Source organism: Eptesicus fuscus, chromosome 20 (assembly GCF_027574615.1).
Source record: "Eptesicus fuscus isolate TK198812 chromosome 20, DD_ASM_mEF_20220401, whole genome shotgun sequence".
Taxonomy (NCBI): Eukaryota; Metazoa; Chordata; class Mammalia; order Chiroptera; family Vespertilionidae; genus Eptesicus; species Eptesicus fuscus.
The window spans coordinates 13,919,160-13,943,146 of record NC_072492.1 but is presented as its reverse complement, the minus strand read 5'-3'; the positions used below and the strand labels follow the sequence as shown (position 1 = coordinate 13,943,146).

The 23,987-nt window shown below is 53.2% G+C and overlaps 1 protein-coding gene across 1 annotated transcript; it reads left to right on the top strand.

Moving 5' to 3' along the window:
• On the top strand, positions 1-23,987 carry LOC103299928 (Na(+)/citrate cotransporter). The gene is made up of 13 exons (XM_054709262.1): positions 1-251; positions 950-1,081; positions 4,388-4,516; positions 4,794-4,930; positions 7,364-7,551; positions 8,588-8,756; positions 10,161-10,283; positions 14,214-14,423; positions 15,208-15,308; positions 16,656-16,774; positions 18,711-18,872; positions 22,370-22,507; positions 23,676-23,987. The coding sequence occupies exons 2-13, from the start codon at positions 980-982 to the stop codon at positions 23,790-23,792; spliced, it is 1,695 nt and encodes a 564-aa protein (XP_054565237.1). The 5' UTR covers positions 1-251; positions 950-979; the 3' UTR covers positions 23,793-23,987.

Here is a 23,987-nt window from a genome sequence, read left to right as displayed (position 1 = left end):
TTAGTCTCTCCATTTATGAAATAAGAAGCCCAAGAGGGCAACCTGTCCAGGGCACAAAGCCAGGAGGAGGCAGGGCCAGGAGAGGATGCGGGCAGGCTGGCTCCAGAGCCCAGGCTCTCAGTGCGTGATATCCTCTGTCAGGCAGTTGTGTTGTTGCACTGAAGGGTTCACATGCATGCATTCACACAGCCCAGAGGACGTGTTTGGAGTGCACACACGGAACCAGGCGCTGCAAAAGGTGCTGGTTGAACATATGGTGTTGAATAAAACAGACATTAAATAAAAATCACACCAGTAAGTGTATAGGCACACATAGTGCTAAGTGCCCTGGGAGGGGGGAAGCCTCGCCTCCTCTGCGATCGCCCAAGAGAGCCTAATGCCTTGGGTGGGAGAGGGTGCGGGAGGGGGGCGGGGAAAGAGGTCTGTTGCCCAAAGCAGCACAGACGCCTGGGGAAGCCAGGAGTGAGATGCGGGAAGGAGCGGACTGCCTGGGGCGGACTGCACAGGGCACTGCCATCGCCTCTGCTAGAGACCCCCTCCGAGACATGGGTGCGAGGGGCGGAAGTAATGAGGAAGAAAGCGGCCAGAGATTGGGAAGACAGATCTGAGAGACCCCAAGGCATGTGGAGACTTTCACCTGGGACCCCTGCGGACGCAGAAGTCATTGGAATAAATGACTGATCATATCGCGCTTGGCAGCCCTGGGGCGCGCCTCTGTCCACCCAGAGCAGTGCAGGCAAGGCTTGGGGAGTGCCTGGAGGCGGGTCCGACGCGCGCGGGAGTCCGCGGGCGCCTGCAGTTAGGGGAGGTGGGCCCCACCGACCCCTCGAGATGGCCCCGCGCTGGGGTCTCGCGGCGACCTCACCGTGGGGGGCGGAGTTGCCGGCGCTCCACCAGCCCCTGAGACTGTGGCCCCTTCTTAAGCCCGCGGAGCCTCTGGCCGCCTAACCTGCCTCTCCCGCCTTCTCCCCCCAGCACGATGGCTTCGGCACTGAGCTATGTCTCCAAGTTCAAGTCCTTCGTGATCTTGTTCGTCACCCCGATACTGCTGCTGCCACTCATCATTCTGGTGCCCACCAAGGTCAGTTGCATCTCCCTGCAGCCCCGGGGACTACCGGTCCCCCCAACGGGCTCCGAACGCAGGCCACGGAGTGGGAGCGCAGGGATTGCGAGGCGGGCACAGCTCCCCTGCGAGCTCAGGGCGCCAGATGGGAGGTGTCCTGTAACGCATTTCAAGGGGCACCCCAACCTTGGGGTTTACGGATCCCAGGACACAAGAACCGTCCCAACAAGCACAGAACCTAGCCGTTAGCACGGATCTCGCCACACAGAACACCCACAGGCTCAGCCTGGCCTCAGTCTCCCGAGATCCCGCCCCTCCCCTGGCTCCCGGTGCCTCTGGTGCCTAGAGCGCCCTGGCCTGGCCTTTCCCTCCTTCTCTCTCCTTCTCTCTCCTTAGTGAAAGGGGACTTCCCAGCTGAAGGGGCTTCCAAGATCAGCCAGGCACCTAAGTGGATCCTGAGTGCTGTCTTTGTCACTCTCTGGCCCTATTTTGAGCCCCCGTTTCCCTATCTATGGCCCACTTTTCTTCCCAACTCGGAACCCCTGGACGCCATGGCTGAGTCAAAATCCTCCTGGGGCTGAAAGGCAGGTCGGGGTGGGTCTGCTCTGCGTGCTGCCTGCTGTGGCTGAGGCAGGAGGCGGTCAGGTTCCCAGAGCTCACGCCTTGGGTGGCAGGACTCAGGGTGGCAGGGAAGGCCCTGGCCTCCTAGCGCTCCTGGGAGGGAGGCAGAGAATGAATGGCCTTGGCCACAGGCTGAGGGCGGTGCTGGGAGCCCCGGCCCAGGCTGCGCTGGGCTGTGTGGAGCCTGCTTGGCAGAGACCCGAGCCCTTTGAAGGCTTTTGTGGCTGCTGGCTGCTCCTTCCTCACTCCCTCTTCCAGCCCTTTCACTCTCAGCCCAGACAGGAAACCCCGGGGCCCCCTGTCCCTCCAGGCAGCTTTGGGGAACAGAGGAGTTCTTTTGGGGATATGCTGGGGCAGTCCTGGAGGACTGGGGGTGTACTGGGGTATCAGGAAGCCAAATCTGCAAGAGAACCCGACTTCATTCCCTCTTTCTTGTGATGTTAGTGAAGCCTCTGAGCCATGCGAGGCTACATGCTGGCTGCTGACTTTTAAATCCCACCTCTGGCTGGCATGGCTCAGTGGTTGGGCGTCGACCTATGAACCAGGAGGTCTCGGTTCGAATCTGGGTGAGGGCACATGCCCGGGTTGAGGGCTTGATCCCCAGTGTGGGATGTGCAGGAGGCAGCCAGTCGATGATTTTTCTCTCATCATTGATGTTTCTATATCTCTCTTCCTCTCCTTTCCTCTCTGAAATCAATAAAAAAACATATTTTAAAAATCCCACTCCACATTTGTCTGGGCTTTAAGCGCCTTGCCAGCCACATTCCCGCTGCAGGAAGCGCTCTGAGCTTATTTACCCCCAGGGAGCAGGCAGCTCTCCCGGGCAGAGTCCATCTCACTCGCCTGGTGACCGCCCCTCCTCAGACCAGTCTCACCGAGCCCGTCCTGTGCAGCCTCTCCTGCGGAGCCTTCTAGACCAGGAGGGTCAGGTCCGCCTCCGCGATGGGGCATCTCTGGGCCCCGATAGTGGATGGAGGCGAGGGGCCAGTTAAGCTTGTCTTTTCCGTTGGTTTATTTGGCGCCTCCGGGGAACTGCGCTGTGAAAATTGGTTACGGGTGCCATCGGTTGTGTCAAAGTTTAGATAATAAAAATTCACCCAGCACTTTCTGTTAAAAGGGTACTCCTAACCCCTCAGTTTACAGGCGAGGACACGGAACCAGCAGGGAGGGGGCCGGGTTGGGAGTGAGACGAGTGTTTGCTCAATGACACTGTTGAGTGTCTGCTGAAAGCCAGACAATGGCAGACAGTGGGCACTGGTCGGTCTGCCTGGTGTGGAGCCTGGGCTCCTACCCTCACCTCGGTCCTGCCCTGAGTCCGTGGCGGCGTCAGCACTGATGCCTGCACCCCCCAAGCAGGGGCATCAGCAAAGCCCGAGACGTTGGTGTTGTCACAACCTGAGAGAGCTGTGATTTTAGTTCTGCTGGCGGGAGTGATGTTCCCTGGAATGATTATACAGCGTGGCTGACCTTCCTGTGGTTTTAACAGGTGGGGAGACTGAGGGCAGCTAGCGGTGTGGAGGCCAGGGACACGGTAGAACGTCTTACAATGCACAGGGTACCCCACCCCTCAGCAAAGAATCTTCCAGCCCAAAATGTCCGCAGTGGAAAGGCTGAGAAACCCCGCACTAGGCAGGGCGAGGGGTCCTGAGGTTTTCATGGGGAGCCGAAGAAAGGTTTATTTTTTATGACAGCTAACACAATCCAGACAAAGAATTTCTGTCTTCACACAACATCCCGTGCACGTAACACGTGCTCTCAGGGTGATGCTAAGCAGTGAGAGGGGACAGGTGTGTCTCTCCAGCAGCGTTGTCATAGCTGGAACTACTCTAGTCCATTCCTTGAACGGGCATTTGCTGAGCATCTCCTCAGGGTCAGGCCTGAGGACAGAGTGAATCCACAAACCCTGGTTCTGGTCTCAGGTGCTTCCTGTTCTCTAGTGGTGGTGGGGTGGTGGTGGTGGTGGTGATGGTGGGGGTGGGGGTGGGGTGGTGGTGGTGATGGTGATGGTGGGGGTGAGGGGGTGGTGCTGATGGTGAGACATTAAGGAAACAACAATGGCAACCGCATGTGCCACTTGCTCTGGCTGGGGGAGCAGACACAGAGGCAGGCACAGACCCAGGCTGTGGGGGAGGCGGGGAAGGCGCCTAAAGAGAAACACAGACTGCCACCAGGCTGGGGTGTGCAAGAGGAGGCTCAGTTACTGCCAGTGCCCTGGGGTAGCTGGAACTCGGGGTGTGAGTGGGTGAGGAGATGGGGCTGGAGGGGTGTGCAGGACCTGCTCCATCTCAGAGGGTCTCCTAAGTTATGCTAAGGCATTCGGGTTTTGTCCTGGAGGCAAAAAGGGGCTTTTAAAGAGGGGGTGATATGATCAGATTTGCAAAAGAGTAAAAGGGAGCCGCATTGTGCTAGGGAGTGATACAATAGGAAGGTCAAATAGAATATAGTTGCAGCCATCCAGGCAGGAGGAAGTGTGTCCTGAACAAAGGCAGTGGCCCGGGGCGAAGGCAGGAGGAGGAAGAGGCCAGAGAAGAAAGGGCTAAAAGCTATAGGTCTTGGGGTTGATGTAGTAGGCTGGGTTGGAATGAGGGAGAGGGTAGAGCCTGGGTGGTTAATAATGATTCTAATAAAAGTGCTGGCACATGAAACCACCTAGGGAGGTGAGGGCGGCAGCAGCATGCCCAGGCCTCAGGGCTGTCTCTTCAGGTTGCCAGGTGTGCCTACGCCATCATCATCATGGCCATTTACTGGTGCACAGAAGTCATCCCTCTGGCTGTCACTGCCCTCTTGCCTGCCTTGCTTTTCCCACTCCTCAAGGTTCTGGACTCCAAGCAGGTGAGTGACCCAGAGGATCCTGGGGGCTTCCTGCTTCTCCCCTGGGCTCCTTCTCAGAGCCTCGCTCTGAGCAGCGTAGGCCCCAGGGGACCAGAGAAGCTCCTGTGGATTCTTTTTGGCATGGAGACATACCACTTGACCCTGCATCCCACTCCAAACTGACCCAACGTCAGCATCTGGTCTGCTCGCCTGTCTCTGGGGACTTGGGTGGGCCTGGGCCAAGCAATGTGTGGCCAGGAGGCAGCCCTGATGGAGCCTCCATGCCACCACCTTCCAGGTGTGTATCCAGTACATGAAGGACACTAACATGCTGTTCCTGGGAGGCCTCATCGTGGCTGTGGCCGTGGAGCGCTGGAACCTGCATAAGAGGATCGCCCTGCGGACACTCCTCTGGGTGGGGACCAAGCCTGCACGGTAATTACGCCTTCTCTTCTTGCCACGGGGCTCCCTGCGGGCCCCAGGGCTGGGAGGAGCTGTGGCACAGCCTAGGTCACCCACTGGCAAGGGCTACCCATGGGCTTACCTGGGCTTGGCAGGCAGGTGGACCCCTGGGTGGAGTGTGTGACAATCTTAGCTGAGGACACCAGATGCATGGGCAATGGTGGGGGCCTGTGGTGAGTGGCAGGAGGTAAGGGATCTCTGAATCCAGAGGAGACTGGTCAGCAAGGGCCCCTGCATGTAAAGAGGACTTCCTGGGGGAGGGGCTGCAGGGTTCCACAGGGAGTGAGGTAGGTGGAGGCTGGAGCCAGCCATGCCTGATTTGTGAGGAAAGCGGCCAGAGGTGGCTCAACCACCCCATTCAGGAGGAGCAGAAAGGTCCCCCTTCCAGAGCTCGCACCCACAAAGCTAGCCTCTGTAGAGAAGCTTCTTACCTCATCTTCCCCATGTCACTCACAACCTCAGCTTCTCCCCTCTCTCCAAGACCTCCCCTCCAACCACAGGCAGCTTCCAACCAACCCATGGAGTTGACATCATCAGATTCCCCTGGTTCTGAGCATCTGCAGCGCCCAGGCATGACTCTGGGAGCTCATCTATCTCCTCACTTATCTCTCACCACAACTCTGAGAGTTGGGTTTTATTCCTCCACCCAGGTTCTATAGACGAGGCATTTGAGACAGAGAGGGGTTAAATGCTGAGAAATGAGGCCTTGGCCCCTGAGTTCATCTCTAGTAGAGACCCCAGGATGCACCTCTCTTTTGAGGCAATGTGCTCCCTAAATGATGGCGTGCTCAGCCCAGCCCTGGGAAGGCAGCGGTTGGTTACTTCACAGCAAATCCCTCTGGAGATGTCCATGTGTCCGGGACTGTGCCGGCCCCGTGCACACAGAGCCTGGTGCACCCCCAGGAGTTGCTGCCTGGTTCCCTTGGCACCTCAGGCTCCGCTGAGCAGAAAGCTTTGCGCCTTTCTGGTCTCTGTTACTCTACGTGGTATCGATCCCCTCCCGTGATTAGTCTACAGGGTCAAATAAAAAACCATTACATTTTCTAGAAGTGTGAGGCCTGGGTGGCTTCAGAATTCTTTCTCTCAGCATCCTTGGAGGGGCCAGCATTCCTCCACCAGCAGGTGGTCCTCATTCTGAGAGAGCTGAAGGACTTTGGTTCCAAATACAGGAAGTTCACTCAGGCTTCTCTGCTCCTTCCTGTCAACCTCTGAGCATGGTTTCCAGTTCCATGGCACTTGCCTGGCCTGGGTAGACCTTTATGTTGAGGCCCTGGTGCCTTGAAGCATCAGGTCAAAGCCTCATTCATGAAAACTCAGCTCCTCCTTCCAGCTTGGACCCAAGCCTGTGTTCTGTGGGTCTGTGAGGTCAGCCTGCATGGACAGTGCAGCACCCAGATCCCTTCTCCAGGCAGATTAGTGGCCCCGGGGAGAGGCCTGGCCTCAGAGGGGCACGGAGACCCAGAACGGTTTTGTTCCATCCATCCAGCTCTCCCTGAGCTCCTTCTGTTCCTGGCCTTGTGCGGGGTGTGTGGAAGCCATGGAGAAGAATCAGGCCCTTCCCCTCTCTGCTCACCACCAAGGGAAGAGCAGACATGGGCACGGGTCCTCCAAATCCAGCCATTGATGAGTGTTGGTGGGGCAGGAGGAGGGTGTGTCCACCCCTGCCTGGTGGGCACCAGGAGGAAGGCTACAGAGGAGGGACTTTGATTAGAAGAACCACGAGGGGTGCTCTAGGCAGATGGCAGAGGTGAGACAGCGGTGGAAGGACAGGTGTTATAAGTGAAGGGAACATGTTTTCTGAGTACTGTTTGATCTGGTCCATTGCAGATCAAGGTGTGTGTGCAGAGAGAGGCAGTGGGGGCGGTCAGCCATGAGGGAGGTCCCACTTTCCCAGGCTCACCCTACCCCTCAAGGCTAACTCTGTTATGAGAGGAGAAGCAGGGTCCGGGGTGGGTGGGAATCTTCTAGATAGAAGTGGGGTGTTGGGGCTGCTTGCCCATAGGGCTGTCCCAGCACACCCTTAGGACACACTAGGGCCAACCTCCACCCTGGGTTAACACCCTCTGGGTGCCTGTGCTGCCCCTGCTGGACAGGAGCTCCTCAGACCCATGACTGGGTCTGGGAAAGGCCTCTTGGTGCCCCCTCCCCCCTGCACCACAGCCAGCAGAGAAGACATCAGTAATGTCTGCGGGAGAGGTAGGAGGGAGAACAGACGGAAGAACAGGATGGAGGAGCGAGGGACTCAAAGTATAATCCTCTCCTGGACTACCCAGTCTTGAACTGCATCAGCACCTTGGCTTTGACCTCTGGCATCCCTGAAGGGGGACCTAGCCCTTGTTGCTCCCTGAGGGCTTGGGGCAGTGGGGATGGGAATTCTCTGCTTCCCTTCTTGCTCCTCCTCTGCAGGCTGATGCTGGGCTTCATGGGCGCCACCGCCTTCCTCTCCATGTGGATCAGCAACACAGCCACCACAGCCATGATGGTGCCCATTGTGGAGGCCGTGCTGCAGCAGATGCATGCCAAGCGCAAAGCCAGCAAAGGCAGCATGAGGTCCCTGGAGCCTGCAGAAATGGGCAAGTCCGGTGAGCTGCCAGGTGAGCTCCTGGCCCGGTGCTGCCGGGGTCCCCAATGGCAGGCATCCCCTCTGTTGCCACAAGCTTTGGCAACCTTCCTGACTCCTAGAGCCCACATTTAAGCAGGCATACAGAGAAGTACTTAGGAAGTACTGTTTTTGTAACTTTTATGAAGATAATTATTGCACGAAAGTTAAGTCCTTTAGAATGGCTTACTGTATAGCAAGTTTCAACCCTTGGTTCCTTCCAATCACAGAAATCAATAGCTGTTCATTTGATTATGCATTTGAGCATCTTTTGAGCACTCACTGGGGGGGGTCCTCACCCATTTCTCTTCCTATTTATCCTCGGGGAGGCCTTCCCTGCACAGGTCACACCTCCCATCTGCTCTCTGCTCGCACACGCATTGGGGTGGTTGTCCCACGCTGCTTCCCACCAGGCGCCCAGCTCAGGGAACTCAGAGGGAGCCCGTTTTATTCTCTGCCTTGTTTGTACCCCATCCCCAGGGCCCAGCACAGGAGAACTCAGGGCCCATTCTGATGGCCCAATTGCCAGATCCTGGGGCAGGTCCTGGGGCTGCTGAGATGAAGTGGACACACCCTTATTTTGGACTCAAGGAGCCGGGTGGGGTGGGGTAATGAGGCCCCCTCACACAGTTCCTCTGACTTGGGGGAAGCCATGGGATGCCATAAGCCAGACACCAAAGGAGCTCAGACAAGGGGGAGGCTTGCTAGGAGGCACGGACATTTAAGATGGATTTGGACACCCCCCTGGAGGGAGAGGCCAGCTGGAGCATAGGCTAGGGAGCAGGGAAGAAGGGTGTGTGTCTGAAGTGGCTGCATTTGCCCTGGGCATGGAGGAGCCTGGGGAAGCAGTGGGAAGTGACAGGGAAGGCAGGCAGGCCCAGATTACATGGTTGGGCTGTGGGCTGAGAGGGCCCGGGGAGGGAGCCTTCGGAGCCAGCATGTCCCCACCTCAGGTCAACAGCAGAGCTAGGAGCTGGAGCTGAGCCACAGCCCCCAGGGCTGGCTCTGCTTACGGAGGTGTGTCACTACAGGGAGCCAAGTGATTTTTGAAGACCCTGATACCCAGCTGCCGGAGAGTAGGGACAGGAAGAACATGTGCAAGGCCCTGACCCTGTGCATATGCTACGCGGCCAGCATCGGAGGCACTGCCACTCTGACCGGGACAGGACCCAACGTGGTACTCCAGGGCCAGATGCAGACGTGAGTCACTGGCCATGCCTTCTGGGGATTTGGCCTTGGGTTGGATGCACTCAGCCTCCTCTCCCATCTCCTGAGCTGGGCCCCGGAGCTGGGGCCTGGCAGGGGCGGGAGGCTGTGCCCCCATCAGCCTCTGCTGCACCTGCTCAGGACTTTTCAGGGTGGGAGCTGATGACAGTCCCCAGGCCTGGCTGCTTTCTCCCCTGGGTGCAGTATTTTCGCTCAGACAGGTCGTGTGATTGAACTCTGAACTAAAGTCATGGGAAGAGACAACATCATTTTAGATGCTGGGTCCTTGTTTACAACTTGCAGAAAACAGACACCCCTATAGATGCTCTCCTCAAAACTGGCTCACTGACCTTGGTCGTGAATGGTAATGGCCCTATGATATTGGGGATCATGAGATTAAATAAAGAATTAGAGATCAGGCTACTCATTGCCTCACCAGCTCCTGCACTACAGTTCCTCTCATTGCCCTTGCAGTGACCTGTGCCCTTGTGAGGCCCCAGGTGGACCACAGTGGTGGTCTGGAACTTTCCTTGGCCACAAAGGGACACAGGCCTTGAGGACCCAGTTTCGTGCTGGCCCTGTGCTGGGTGGGGCTGGAATCACAGAAGTGGGGGAGACCTGGGCTCTGTCTGTGGGATACTCATGGTCTGCTGAGGTAGCAGATGCCTGGAGAGTTCTAGGCTGGTCATGTAAATGCATGAAGGAAAGTACAGACGCAGTGAGCACAGGGAAGGAGAGAAGTATGACGTGCCCGTCCTGTGCAGACAAGACAGGTGGGGTGGGAGGGCAGCTAGGAGGTGGGAGGGCAGGCGTGGAGCCTGGCCAAGCAGACTCTTGAGGTCCACAAGCAGACTATTCTGATCCTGAGATGTTTTCTGTAATGATAGCCTCAGGCTCTCCCTGGAGTTCCTGCTGAGTGCAGAAAGCTCTGTGTCTAGTTTGACACCCTTGGGCTGAAGTGAGCAAGTCTGGAGTGAAAGACCCTCCTCCAGTCCCCAGAACCCTGTCTAGTCCCACCATGGGAGGCCTGTGAGATTGTTTTCCTAAGGGGGTCTTCCCTGGTGAGGGTTCTGGGGCATCTGTGGACCTCCTGATGCTATTGACCAAAGTACGTGTGTACAAAGCTGTGTTTTTCTGGAGGGAAGGGCCTTGGACCCCCATGAGGGTCAGTTGGTCCCCCCTTCAGCTTGTATTGGGCATGGCTGTGTTCTGGGGCCCCAACTGATTAGGGTAATACCGGGCGGTGGGCATGGATGGCCGGACCTCAGGAGGATGAGACTCTGCTCCAGACCACCTCTCAGGGTCCAGCTACTGGTCATCCCATACCCACCCGGCCTGACCTGCTTGCTCTGCGACTCAGCATCTGGTAGAGGTGTGGACCCGTGTTTCTCTCTCCAGACTGTTTCCTGATAGCAAAGACATCGTGAACTTCGCTTCCTGGTTTGAATTTGCCTTCCCCAACATGCTGATCATGCTGCTGCTCGCCTGGTTGTGGCTCAAGTATTTATTTTTGGGATTCACGTAAGTTGAGCTGCTTCTGGAATAGACTCTAACGTGCCACGCCCTTGCAGAAGAACCAATAGGCGAGTCCACAGAGTTCTTCCTGTGTGGCCCCATTTCCACAGTCCCATCATCTGCTAGTCTGCCCTCTCATTTTGGCCACCTCTGGCTGCTCACTGTGCCTTTGCACATGCTGTTCCCCCTTTCTGGAATGCCATTCCCTATCTCCCCACCTTTCAATCTCCTTAGGCTTCAAGGCCAGTTCAAGTGCTGCTTCCTTAGGGACATGTTTCCTGACTTTCCCCACCCCATTCCATTGTGGAAGAATCCCTCGCCTGCTCCTCTGGGCTTCCCTGGGCACCCCATGGCCTTGACCCTCGGTACCTGTAGCCATGTTCCAGCGCTGCCCCTGATCCCTGACCCCTGACCTGAGCTCCTTTGGGGCCTGTGGTAAGTCCTCTCTGTCCCCTGCCCCCAGCCTGGCTTTTGGCCAGGGAGAAAGAGTGCCATCAACGTGAGTCAAAGCAATTAAAGGGAATCTTGTCCCCGTGAGCAAATCGATACTCTGGACCAACTCCCACTTGGCTGTATGTGTCCATTGGGTCGGGTCACAGCACACCACCAGCCCATGTCCAGACTCTTCCTGAACACCTGCCACGTTCCCAGCAGCGTGCCCGATCTGGGAAGTTTACCCTCCTCTTCCCAGTACACCCCAACCCAAGTTCACCAAGAGTCAACCTTGACAGCAGCCAGACTTTGGACAGAAACCATGGTGTGTGGCTGACAAATACCTCAAAAACACTGCTGTGGTTTTGAAAGACACATATCTACCTATGGAGCCAAGGGGACCCTCTCACAGGAGTATGGAAAGTGCTTAGCTGTGAGCCGTGTGCTCCGTGCCTTAAATCACAGGCAGCTAGAGCCAAAGACAAGGGGCTATCTGGCCACAGGGAGGAGATCTCAGAGCCGAGAGGCAAAAGTGCCCCCAAACCCAGGGAGTTAACCGGGGAAAATGGGATTTTTGTAAGTTTTCTTCTGAAGGAGGAACTGGTTTGGAAACTGCAGTTAAAAGAAATCTCTATATATAATCAAAGCAGTCATAGCAACAACATAATAATAGTAGTGGGCATCCTCATATGCCACCCGAGTGCAGGACTCACGTGAGAGGGAAGCTGCTCCCATGGGCACTTGGGGCACAGCCTGGCTTTGAGGGAAGCTCTTTGCCCTGCTTTTCACACCTGCTTCAGGACCAGTGAGTCTGGGAGACCTGCCCCAAAGCTGTCGCAGGCTGCAGGTGGTGTCCCTGCCTCTAATGGGGCCATAGGAATAATAATGAGCAACATCTGTTGAGTGCTAACTAAGTAGCAGACACAACTTTAATGACTCTAAATATATTAACTAATCTTCACATCAACCTGGGAGGTAGGTGCACTTATTATTCCCAGTTTATAAGTAAGGAACTGAGGCTCGGAGAGGGGAAAGGGCTGCTCAGGGCTGTGTAACTTGGAAGCCATGGGACTGAGCTTTGAATACAGGCAGTTTGACTCTAGAGCCTGTGCCCACATCCCTACATCCCTGTCTGTCAGCTCCGGCTGCCATAGCAACGTGCCACAGACTGGGCGCTCAACTGCAAACATTCATTTCGCACAGTTCTGGGGGCTGCAAGTTCCTGATTAAGGTGCCAGCCGATTCGGTTCCTCCTGAGAACCCTCTTCCTGGCTTGCACATGGGAGACATGCCTCCTCGACCACCTCACCACAGGCAGCACCTGTCTCAGCTGTGGAACCATCTCCACTGGCCTTCACTTGGCTCTCTTACCTGGTTGGTCCTGGAGAGCAATGTCAGGGCCATTGCCTTTGGGCTAATCCAGGAAAACTATCTTTTTGGGTTTATGGGTGAGTTCCTTGTCCACTTCCAGTCAAGGGGGCTACCAACTCCCCCCCCCCCACCCCAGGACTACCCAGGACTAGTGGGGTATTACTGCTGCCTTACACCAACCTTTCCTAACCAGGAGACCCCTGGATTAGGCGTGAGGGTTTTCTGGACCCCTGCCACAGCACAGGCACTCGGGACTCAGGGGTCCCTTCACCTGTCCTTGGCGGTGTACCAGTTCACCCGCATCATCTTAAGGCCATCCCACTGTAGAAGGACACTTTGTACCCGTCCCACCTCTTAGGCTCTCCCAGGCAAACTGGATCCACTTGCCTGAATCTCGGGCCAGCCCAGCGGTCACCAGACAGGGTTAACCCATGATGAGGGTGAAACTGCTCAGCATACGAGGGTCCTGAAGGCTTGCTGGCACCATTGTGGGGTGCCAGTGTCGGACAACTGCACGTGCAGTGTAGCCCCCAGAGTCTATATTCATGTGGACTGTCCCCAGCATCAGACGTGGGCTGTGCAGCTGGGAGCACGAGTCAGCCCTTGTCCTGAAAACTTGGAGCCTCTGGCCCAGCCCCGGAGCGCCAAGGATGACACTTGGCAACAGGTCGATTCTTGGTCAAACAGACTCTCCCATGCCAAGGGGGGGAGATGCTCCCTCCAGACCAGCAGTCATCCCCCTCCTGGACGACCTAAGGGCTGTTCCCGGCAGGTGACTCTCAGGACACCCAGCCTTGGCCCTGGTCCAGCACAGAGACCCCACAGGCTGTGCAGATAGGAGACCCCATCACTGCCTCCTCCTTTCCCAGCCCCTGGGCATCCCTGTGTCCTGACCTCCCTTGATCTGTGCTTTAGGCATGCACCCTCATCACCTCACCCCCACAGGCAGGTCACATCCAGCCTTGGCTTCAGAAATGGGCATCTCGGCACCAGTTCCATCACCCCGTGCCCTCAGCACCAGTTCCATCACCCCCTGCCCTCCCCTGAAGTCTGTCTTGGGGCCCCAGGAAGGTCACCTATGGGAAGGGCTACCCAGGGACAGTCCTCTTGGCCGGCCCACCACCTTCAGGCTGATGCACTGGAACATGTGCCTGGATTCCTCAGAGAATCCCTCAGGGCCTGGATCCTGGGCCCAGGTGGCCCCAGTTCGCCCCTCCTTAAGGCTAAGGTACCCTCTATGCCTCTCCCAAGAATCCCTCCTCTTTCCTGCCTCCTCATGCCAGCACCCCCTAGGGGAGGTCCTGCAGGGCATCCTGGGAGGCCATGTTGGCCAGTGGGCACTGGTGCCTAAGGAACCCATCCAAGATCAGGGTTGGGCTGGCTTCCTTCCTGCCATTGGTATGCCTACTGCCTGCCTGTCTCCTGGGTCCGGATCCTACACCTCCAGCTCCTCGGGATGCAAGCACCCACCCTGCTCCTGCCTGGCCCAGTCTGCTTGTTCCTTGTGTCCACCTGAGCCACCTGATAATGGGGGCCGACATCCTGGCACCACTGAAGGCTGCCCCAGGCCACCGTGGGAGGAGAACGATTTGGGGAGCATGCGAGGACGTCTTGGCTCCACCCTTTTTTGCTCCAGAACTTCTCATGGCCTTTCCCCAGGTGCCAGATGACAGGAGCAGCTGGTGTCCAGGAAACTGGACACCTGCCAGGTCCCCAGTGCCAGTGGTGGCTTCAGTTCTACTTATTTTTGCTTCTGATGCTCCTGGCCAACACACTCCTCATTCTGCTCAATCTCCCACCCTCTTGGCCATCCTCTCCTTTCCTGTCTCCATTGCCCCTGAGACCTGGCCCAGACTGGCCACCTCACCTGTGTCATCTCAGACCTCCTCTGGGAGCATCTTCCAGTTCTGGGCATGTGCTAAGCACACATAACAGGTCCTGGGAGGTATGGTGGGCAGGTGAGAGAGATGGAGCGGGGAAGGGCTGTACTCAGGCACCCTCCACCCCAGACATTAGGCAGCACCATAATAGGCCTTTCTGCCATGTTCTACTGCCCAACATTCAGGCTTCCATTTGACCAGGCCCTGAGCCAACCAGTCTGCTCCACTTTTCTCTTATCTTTGCCTCCTCTAGTTCTCAGAAGGGCTTCAGTCTGGAGAGAAAGATTAGTGAGAAGGCCACGTACGAGATGCTGAAGGAGGAGTACAGGAATCTGGGACCCTTCTCCTTCGCCGAGGCCAACGTCCTGCTCTGCTTCTTCCTGCTGGTCTTCCTGTGGTTCTCCCGGGACCCCGGCTTCGTGCCCGGCTGGGTGTCGATCACCTGGGTGGAGGGGAAGACAAAGTAAGTCCTTGGTTTTGCAGCATCTGCCATGTCCTCTCTTGTTCTGGAGTTGAGTTCTGGAGCACTCTGTTGGTTTCCCGACTCAGTTTTTCCTCATCAGTCTTTAGGACAAGCCCACAGATACAGTATGTCCCTGTGGCCCCTCCTTTCCCAACAGGCTGAGCAGAAAGTCCTTGGCCAGGCTGGTGTCCAGAGCTGTGATTGAGAGAGACTTGTTGGGTTAGAGTGGGGCTTCCAGAGCTTTAGCTTCCAAATATCTCCTCCATCATCTTTTTCCCTCTCATCTGGTGTCCAGATGCTTCTTTAGGCAGAGACTTGGCAAAAGGGGTATATGTAGTTTCTCTTGTTACGTGGTCAGATGGAAGAAAGGCTGAGAAACGTGCATATCCTAGAAAAGGCAGGAGATATGGGCCGAGAGGTAGCTGCCTATTACTGCTGTTTCCATTTTGAAGGTCTATTGGTGATCACCTGGTGAACCCAGATTTCTCGAGAATCTGGCCAAGAGGTCATGATGTCTACCCATGGGACAACACAGGAAGTGAGAGTGAAGTGAGCTGCTCAGAGTCACCCAATGTTGGTAGCAGAGCCAGGCCAAGGATGCGGGGGTCTTGGTTTCCAGCCACGATTTAGTTTACCGCACTCCTCCTGACCTTGGCCTTTGGGGTGCCAGTTTTCATGCCCAGCTGAGCCTGCTTCTTCATGCAGGAGCACGTAGACGAGGCACAGGTTTGTGGCATGGCTTCCTGCAGCTGAGTTGGCTCATCCATGCGCTCTCCCCACCTAGGTATATCACCGACGCCACCGTGGCCATCTTCATGGCCATATTGCTATTCATTGTGCCTTCGCAGAAGCCCAAGTTCAACTTCCGGAGACAGACAGAAGAAGGTAATGCTCCTATGTTGGCCTTTCATTCATCAGGGTTGGGGGCCTGGTAGCAAAGGCTCTCCATAGGAGTCCCTGGGCTTAGGAGGGAGAAACGCTCACTCCATCAAAGAGGACTGGCAAGATTGCACAGTCTGGGCAGAGGGCATTTTTCAAGCCCTCCTTGGGTATTGTTTAGTGCAAAATCTCTTTTGCTTTTTAAACATTTAAAATCATATTAATATTACATCAGGAACAGAAAAATGTTTTGAATTTCCCATAACACCATCAGTATTATTTTGGTTTCTCTCTTCCTACCAGTCTTTACTAATAAGCATGCATATTATATGACTATAATCAAAACACACCATTTGAATCCTGTTGCTTTGTTGTTTCTGTTTTCATGTTTTTGACTGTTTTCATGTTGTTTCTGTTTTCATGTTTTCTATAGACATTTCTTGCTCTTGCCCCAGTCTTCAAACTTATTTTCCCTAATAATGCATTGCATTGAGTCAAGGGGCTGTAACCATTCTCCCATTATGGGACATTCTGGCTCTTTTGAAATTTCATTATTATAATTAATATGTTCATGTATATAGCTTTTTAAAAAACGAATAACATCCAGTCTATTTTATTTGCTAATCCTCACCTGAGGTTATTTTTCCACTGAATTTTAGGGAGAGTGGAGAGAGAGGGAGAGATAGAGAGAAACATCGATGTGAGAGAGACACATTGACTGGTTTCCTCCTGCATGTACCTGGACCAGGGCCGGGGAACCTGCAACCAAGGTACGTGCCCTTGACTGGAATCAAAACCGGGACTTTTCAGTCCTCGGGCCGATGCTCTATCCACTGAGCAAAACCAGCTAGGGCATATAGCTTATTCTTTGAAGGTGTTTCTTCTTCAGGATAAATTTCTAGGAGTGATGTCAAATTGCTTTTAAAAAAGATTGTATCAATTTATGTATTTATTATTGTTAAATGTATTTTTATTGATTTCAGAGAGGAAGGGAGAGGGAGAAAAAGATAGAAACATCAATGATGAGAGAGAATCATTGATCTACTGCCTCCTGCAACCCAGGCATGTACCCTTAACTGGAATTGAACCTGGGACCCTTTAGTCCCCAGGCCGATGCTCTATCCACTGAGCCAAACCAGCAAGATATCAATTTATAATGCTACCAGGAGTGTGTGAAAGGTCTGCCGTATTTTCACCAGCAATGGGTTTAGTAATTATTGTAAATTTTAGCTAATTTGTAGTTATGAGATGGTACTCATTGTCTATACAGGCTTTTATTCCCCTGATCAGATGTCTTGGGCTTCATAAAGCTGCTCTGGGTTGTGTATGTGTGTTTTTCTTGTTTCTTCTCAGAATGGAAGACTCCGTTTTATCCACCTGCACTGCTGGATTGGAAGGTGACCCAGGAGAAAGTTCCCTGGGGCATTCTGCTGCTTCTGGGGGGCGGATTTGCTCTGGCTAAAGCATGCGAGGTAACTTCCCCAGCTGTGGGCTGCCCAGGGTCTCCTTCTTTCACCGAGAGGGTGGCCTACCCCCGCACCCCTGCACTCTGGGCTGGTTCTGTGTCAGTCCCCTCCACTCACTCCACATTTCTCAAGAACAGGGGCTCTATCCTGTTATCTTGGAACCCTGGGCCATGAGTAGTGCCTAGACTAGAGAAATACTCTTTGAGTGATTGCAGAAATAGTGAATATAGGTGACCCTGAGTTTGGGGATTTGGCAATAAGGATCTTTACTCTGATTTCTTCTAGGGAAATCTTCCTTTCAAGTCCTTGTAGATATCTCCACCATTACCTTTTGTTCCTCTACTTCCTGAACTCTTTGTTAATATGGCTGCCAGTTTAAATTTTTCTCTAGCTAAGTGTATAGCAGTGTAGAAGGAGAGGATCAGCCTTTGGGAAAAACCACCGCAAAAATGTAACTTTCTTACCTCTCCGCCTTCAATAATAGGGAAGAAGTGAGCCAGAGAGAGTGATGAGCCAGCTATCCTCCATCCATCATACATCCATGCATCTGTCCATCTGTCCATTCACCCAGGGATAGAATGTGATAGATAGACTGGGACTAACTTGTTAGTCTGTTTCCTCAGCATTTGGAACAGAGCCTGGTGCATGGCAGGTGCATCAATATTTTTGGATGAGCAAATCCATCCACTTAGTCACTTCTCTATCCAGTCATCCATCCATCTAGCATTCATTCATTTCACCAAACATTTCTATTATGGCCCTGTTAGTCCAGGCGTGGGACTTACAGAGGAGACTGAAATAGGGTCCTGTTCACAGGACCATCACAGACTAGGGAGGGGCACATATATGGAAGAGTATTTTGGGAAGAAGTGACACATCGGTAAAGGAATAAGTGTGTGGTCCCTATCTGAGGATCAGAAGATGAGGCTACTGAGGCTCCCAGAAGCCACTCCATGAGGGTCTTGAATTGAAGATAGGGAGTGTGGACTTAGTCTGCAGGCACTGAATTCAGGGGGCAGCCACTGAAGGGTTGAGGCCAGAGAGTGACATCGTCAGAACTCCAATTGGGGAAAATCACTTTGACGTCTGGAGTGGAAGCCTGAGCAGGCCTGGGTTGAGGGAGACCCATAGACACTCTATAGCTTTCATCCAACTCAGTCTCAATACTGGACTCCATGGACCATTCTCTCCTTGAAACTCCCTCCTCCTTTGGTCCCCAAGATCCCATTCTCTCCTGGTTTCCTTCTAACTCTGACTATTCCTGCTCAGCTTCTTTACTGACTTTTTCTCTGTTCTCCCTTAAATATGAATGTTCCTCCAGGCTCTGTCCTTGGTAGCTTCTCTGTTCATTTTTCATTCTCTCCCCTGGACAATCTCTTCTCAGCCCAAAGCACCAAATCCAGATCCTAATTCCTGTCTCAGATTTCTCTCCTGAACTTCAAGGACTGTGGGAGACTTAGAGGAGACAAAGGACATGAGATGTTTTGGGTGGCTTGGTGACTGATTGGGTGGAAGAAATGAGGGGGACAGAGATCCCCAGGATGACTCCTGGTCTTCTAAGTTGGACAGCAGGTGGATGGTGAGTCCAAGTAAGCTGGGGAGCCAGGGGGAGCGGTAGCCTCTGGGCTAGAGGGGATGAATGCAAGTTGGGGCATGTTGAGTCTGACACGTTCATGGACATCTGGGTGGAAATTTCTAGGAGCATGGATGCTGAAATCTGGATAGTAGACCAGATGGGCAAGAAATACAGATTTTAGACACAGCAGAATGAGGATGGAGATTGAAATTGTGGGCATGGATGAGCTCACCTGTGGAATGTATGCAGAGAAAATAGGAAGGAGGGGAGAGGCTGAGCCCCCTATAGAAAGATGAGGGTCTCTCCAGGCCCTGGAGGAACTGTAGCCATTAGCCCTTCAGTGACTGCCCTCTTGGTGCTTTCCAGGCCTCGGGGCTGTCTGAATGGATGGGGAAGCAAATGGAGCCCTTGCACGTTCTGCCCCCAGCAGCCATCTCCTTTATCTTGACTGTGCTCATTGCTGTATTCACTGAGTGTACAAGCAACGTGGCCACCGCCAGCCTCTTCCTGCCCATCTTTGCCTCTATGGTAAGTAACCCTGCTGGGAGGTGGGTATCCTCAGCCATTATTTCATAAGAAGCTACCCACGCATGACTATGTCCTAAGATCTTAGCAAGGCCGTGAAATCAGGGGCCAGAGCCCAACCAGGCTTTGAGACCTGGATCTGATAGGACTTGTGTACCTTTGATGACCCTGAGCCTGCCCTCAATCCTTTGCTGGTTCTTTTTTTTTTTGTATCCGCCATGCTGGCCAAAGTGCTAAGCATAGTGCCAAGGAGGAGTGGACCAATGCCATGAGGGAATGATAGAGGGTCTCTGAGAATATAGCACAGGTGTGCAGGAGGACTGCAGAGCAGGGGGACACCACTGGTTGGGATCCACCAGGAAGAGGTCTTGGGGAAGGTGGGGCTTGGGGTTGGTTTGGGGGAGAGGAAATTCTGGGAAGGTGGAGGTCCAAAGAAAGGAAGCGAGTGCATGACTAAAGACCCCCAGAAGCCTTGCATTGAGACCCGGGATCAGGAATCAGTGCACTGTGGTCAAGCATGTTGTTGAGCTGGGACTTAGAAGAAAGCAGAGCTAATAGGAAAATCGGCTGTGATCTTTTTGTGCATTTTCTCCTGTCACTCATGACATGGCAATACTGACCTCAAGGTGGTACAAGAAGAGCCGGGGCCTTGGAGTCAGGAGACCTGAGTTCAGGTCCTGGGATCCTAGAACATGCCGTTCTAGAAAAGAACATTTACGTTCTTTCCTCCTACACTTGTGCTGAAGGTCAAGTAAGATGATGGCTGTGAAAATCCTCTGTAGATTGCAAACAAGCCTGGGAGAGGCTGAGGTTGCCATTCTGGAGTTGGGAGACAGACTTACAAAACCTGAGCACAGCATTGCAGTTGGTAAACTTCACCTTGGCTGCCAAGGTGTCCATGTGTATGAAAAGCAAACCCAAGTGACTGTTTCTTTATATTCAAGTGAAGATGAAAGTGTTAGAAATAGCAAGGTGGCTCATCTCCCCCTCCCCTAAGCAGGCTGCTCAGACCTATGCCAAGGAGCATCCCCTCCTCTAGCAAAGGCTTGACTTTGTCACCTCCAGCCCCAGGAGTGAGCTCAGAGGGCCCCAAGCCAGGCAAAAGGAGGTCTGAACCCACGGGGGTGGGGGTGGAGGGGCATTCCTAACAAGCCTCCCAGGGCCAGAAGCCCAAGTAGGATTCCTTCCAGGTACCTCCAAGCCCACTCACGCTCCTGCCCCAGGGCCCAGCTGTGGAAGAAGGGAAGGTGGTGATCCTCCAGCTGGGTCACAGAACCACATGGGGCATACACACCATGGGTACTCAGAGCCAGGACAAATGGGGGAACCAGGAAATAGACTGGGCCTCTGACTGGGACCTCTCAGGTTCTCCCAGAAGGAGTGGAACCTGGTGCAGCCTTTCCAGAGACCTGTTGACCCACAGGAGCCCTAACCTGAAACCTGTTCTCACACCCTTTGACTGAGCAATGCATGGCAGGGAACTTGTCTTAGGAAACCATCGGAGATGCCTACAAGCATATACAGTTGATTGTTGAATAACACTGCACAATAGAAAATCCATGTATAACTTTGGACTCCCCAGAACTTAACTACAGCTCCTCAGTATCCACGGGGGATTGGATCCAGGACCTCCCTCAGGTACCAACACCTTAGATGCTCAGGTCCCTTGTATAAAATGGCGTAGAGCAATGCATATATTTGGCCCTCCACATTGTGGATTCCCGTTGGATCCACAACAGGTAGGAAACCTGGGGATATGGAGGGTTTACTGTACATTTATTTTTAATATTTTTAAAAAATATTTTTATTGATTTCAGAGAGGAAGGAAGAGGGAGGGAGAGATATAAATATCACTGATGAGAGAGAATCATTGATTGGCTGCCTCCTGCAAGCTCCCCACTGGGGATTGAGCCCACAACCCGGGCCTGTGCCCTTGACCAGAATCGAACCTGGGACCCCTCAGTTCGCAGGCTGACGCTCCATCCACTGAGCCAAACCGGCCAGGGCTGTACATTTATTTTTAAAAAATCCATATGTAAGTAGACCCACACATTCAAACCATCTTGTTCAAGGGTCTACTGTATTATAAAGATGCATGTCACAGAATTATTTATGATAAAATATTTCCATAATAGGGGATTGATGAAATAAGTTCTATACTCATACAATGAAATATTATCAAACCAATTTTTAAAAATCAGAGTTTTAAAGGGCAGTTAAAAAAATGGAAATGTGCATAATTTTAAAAATCCTCACCCAAGGATATGTTTATTGATTTGAGAGAGGAAGGAAAGGAGACAGAGAGAGAGAAACATTGATGTGAGAGAGAAACATTGATCAGCTGCCCCCCCCCCATACATTCCCCAATTGGGGATCAAACCTGCAACCTAGGTATGTGTCCTGACTGGGAATTGAATCTGCAATCTTTTTTGGGGGTAGGGGACAATGTTCCAACCAACTTAGCCATCCGGCCGGGACTAAAATTTTTTAAAGTTGAAAATGTAATACAAATGTCAAATAATACCAAAGAGTATAGGGCCTCTCCTCTAGCTTCCTCCTAGAGACAACTTCTGTTATTAACTTCTTAGGTATCTTTGTAGATGTATTATACACACACACACATTTTTTAAACAAATGGTATCATTCTATGATCCTGTTCTGCACCTTAAATCTTTAAAAATCTAAATATAGATCTTGGAGATCTTTCCATGCTAGCACATAAGACCAGTCAGTTTTTCCTTACAGTTGCGAACTAGTCATTGTGTATATACATATTTTATTTAACCATCCTGTTGCTGATGGCCACTGAGTCAGTTTCCTGTGTGTTTTGCTGTTATGATGTTGCAGTGGACATCTTTGCATATGTGTCTGCCCTCGTGTGTTTGTAAGTCTGCATGCTAATTATTAATTTTGATAGGTATTAACAAATATTATGAGTTATATTATGATATAATTCATTTATTTAGCAAATATTTAATGAATGTCTGTCTACTCTATGCTGGGTGCTGTTTGCTACATATGGCTGAACATTAAGCTGTAGAGTAAAAAAGATGGATACCAAATTCCATATTCAAAACGATCCCAAATGTGTACAACAACACATGCATACACCAATGTATCTATAGGTGAATGTGGTCCCTGCCCTCTAGGCTCTGGCGGTCTGTGGCAGGGCACACAGGTGTGTGCAAGGTGGGCTGCAGTAACACTTCCAGATTCAGTGCAGTCTAAGTGGCCAGCATGGTCTTTGGCACGAGGTAGGTGCCCTAGAGCTATGTGTTGAATGAATAGAGGGGGTTCAGAAAGGCCTCCCGGGGAGATGGCTCTGAGCTCAGCCTTTGGGGTCCAGCAGAGTTATCACCAGAGGCATGGCAGAGGGTAGAGCCCCCAGAAGGACCAAGGCGTGGAGGTGGGAACTCGCACAGTACTTGAGGGGGATGCTTTCAGAGTGATGGTCCCCAGGGCTTGCATATGTGACACTGCAGTGCTGTGTTTCCCCCCAGTCACGTACCATTGGCCTCAACCCGCTGTACGTCATGCTCCCCTGCACCCTGAGTGCGTCCTTTGCCTTCATGTTGCCTGTGGCCACCCCACCTAACGCCATCGTGTTTGCCTACGGACACCTCAAGGTTTCTGACATGGTAATGCAGCTGCTTTTATTTACTCCTATCAGCTCTGACGCTTTTGTCATGAGGGACATCCTATTTGTTAATGACTTGTGATGTCATGTAATTTGGGAATACCACCCAAAGTCCAGCCCCATCCTCATTATTGGCATTTATGTGCAGCTTTCCCTCTTTTTTGAAATCACCTTGCATTTCATACTTTTCTGTCTCCCAAAGCTGAGAGGTGGGTGATAGAATCTCCCACCTGGAGGTGGCTGAGCAGCCACCAGGGGAGCCCTCGCTGAGCACTTGGAAGGGGTGAGGGTGGGACCCCACATGACCAAGATGGACTTCACCAACTAGCAAGAACCCATAAGGACTGGCAGGAGGGACAAGGCTGAGATGGGTCGAGGGGGGGGGATACCAATGACAGAGATTGACCGACAGAGGTGTCTGCAGACGTAGAAGTGGGGACAGGGAGAGGCAGTGCCTGGGAGAGATGGGGCCTTGGAAACAGATGCAGCCGGAGGAGGAACTCTCTTAGGTTCTACTTGGGCTCTATCGCCTCTGCCAGTAGAAGAGGCCGGTCTCAGAGGGGGACAGGCAGGACGGGAGGGTCCTCCCTCAGGCAGGTCAGGTGTGAGTGATCTCAGAGCCTCCGCTGGGTATCTTTGGGAGTCTGTGGAGCATTCTTACTAAGAAACCATGGACCATAAACTCAGTTCCGATCCCCAGTGAAAAATCTGCACAGGGCTTGAAGCAGTGGCTAGTGAGCGAGAAGAAAGACCTGGCATCAGAAAGAGCCAGGGAGGTTCTCGAGAAACCAGCAGGTGCTCCAGGGAACCGAAGGTGCTGGGGTGAGCACAGGCCCTAAAGTCAGACCTGGGCTCCCCCAATATTTTTCTGAGTGGCCTGGCGTGTTGCCTCATATCCCTCCATAAGGCCCAGTGTTGAAAATGTTAAAGCAGGCAGAGACCCCGCCATCATGCCTGTTTCCCAGGGATGCTTGAGCACCAATGACACTGGCTATGAAATTGCTCTGTCTGTGGGGTAGGGTGAGCACAGAGCATGGCCCAGGGATGAGGGCCCAGCAAACCAGCCTGCAGCCCCTTCTCCAAGAGCACTAGTTCCCAGTGTCCCTTTCACCTCTGTTCTGAATCCCGCTGACCTGCGGGTGCTGACTCTTGGCCCTGATCTTCCCCAGGTGAAAGCAGGATCAATGATGAACATAATTGGAATCATCTGTGTGTTTCTGGCGATCAACACCTGGGGACGGGTCATATTTGACCTGGAGCATTTCCCTGACTGGGCTATAATCTAGTGACACTTAGGAAGAGCCATAGCCCCGCCTTCCTGAGGACTCCTGAAGCTTCTGGAACACCGTACAGCAGAGCTTTGGGGTTGACACCCCAAAGTGACCTGATGATGCCCTCACCCCACAGAGACCCAGGCTCGGCTTCTAGCTGGGAACCAGTGGCTGGAGGGTAGGTTTGGAAATAAAGGGAACCTCCCAAGA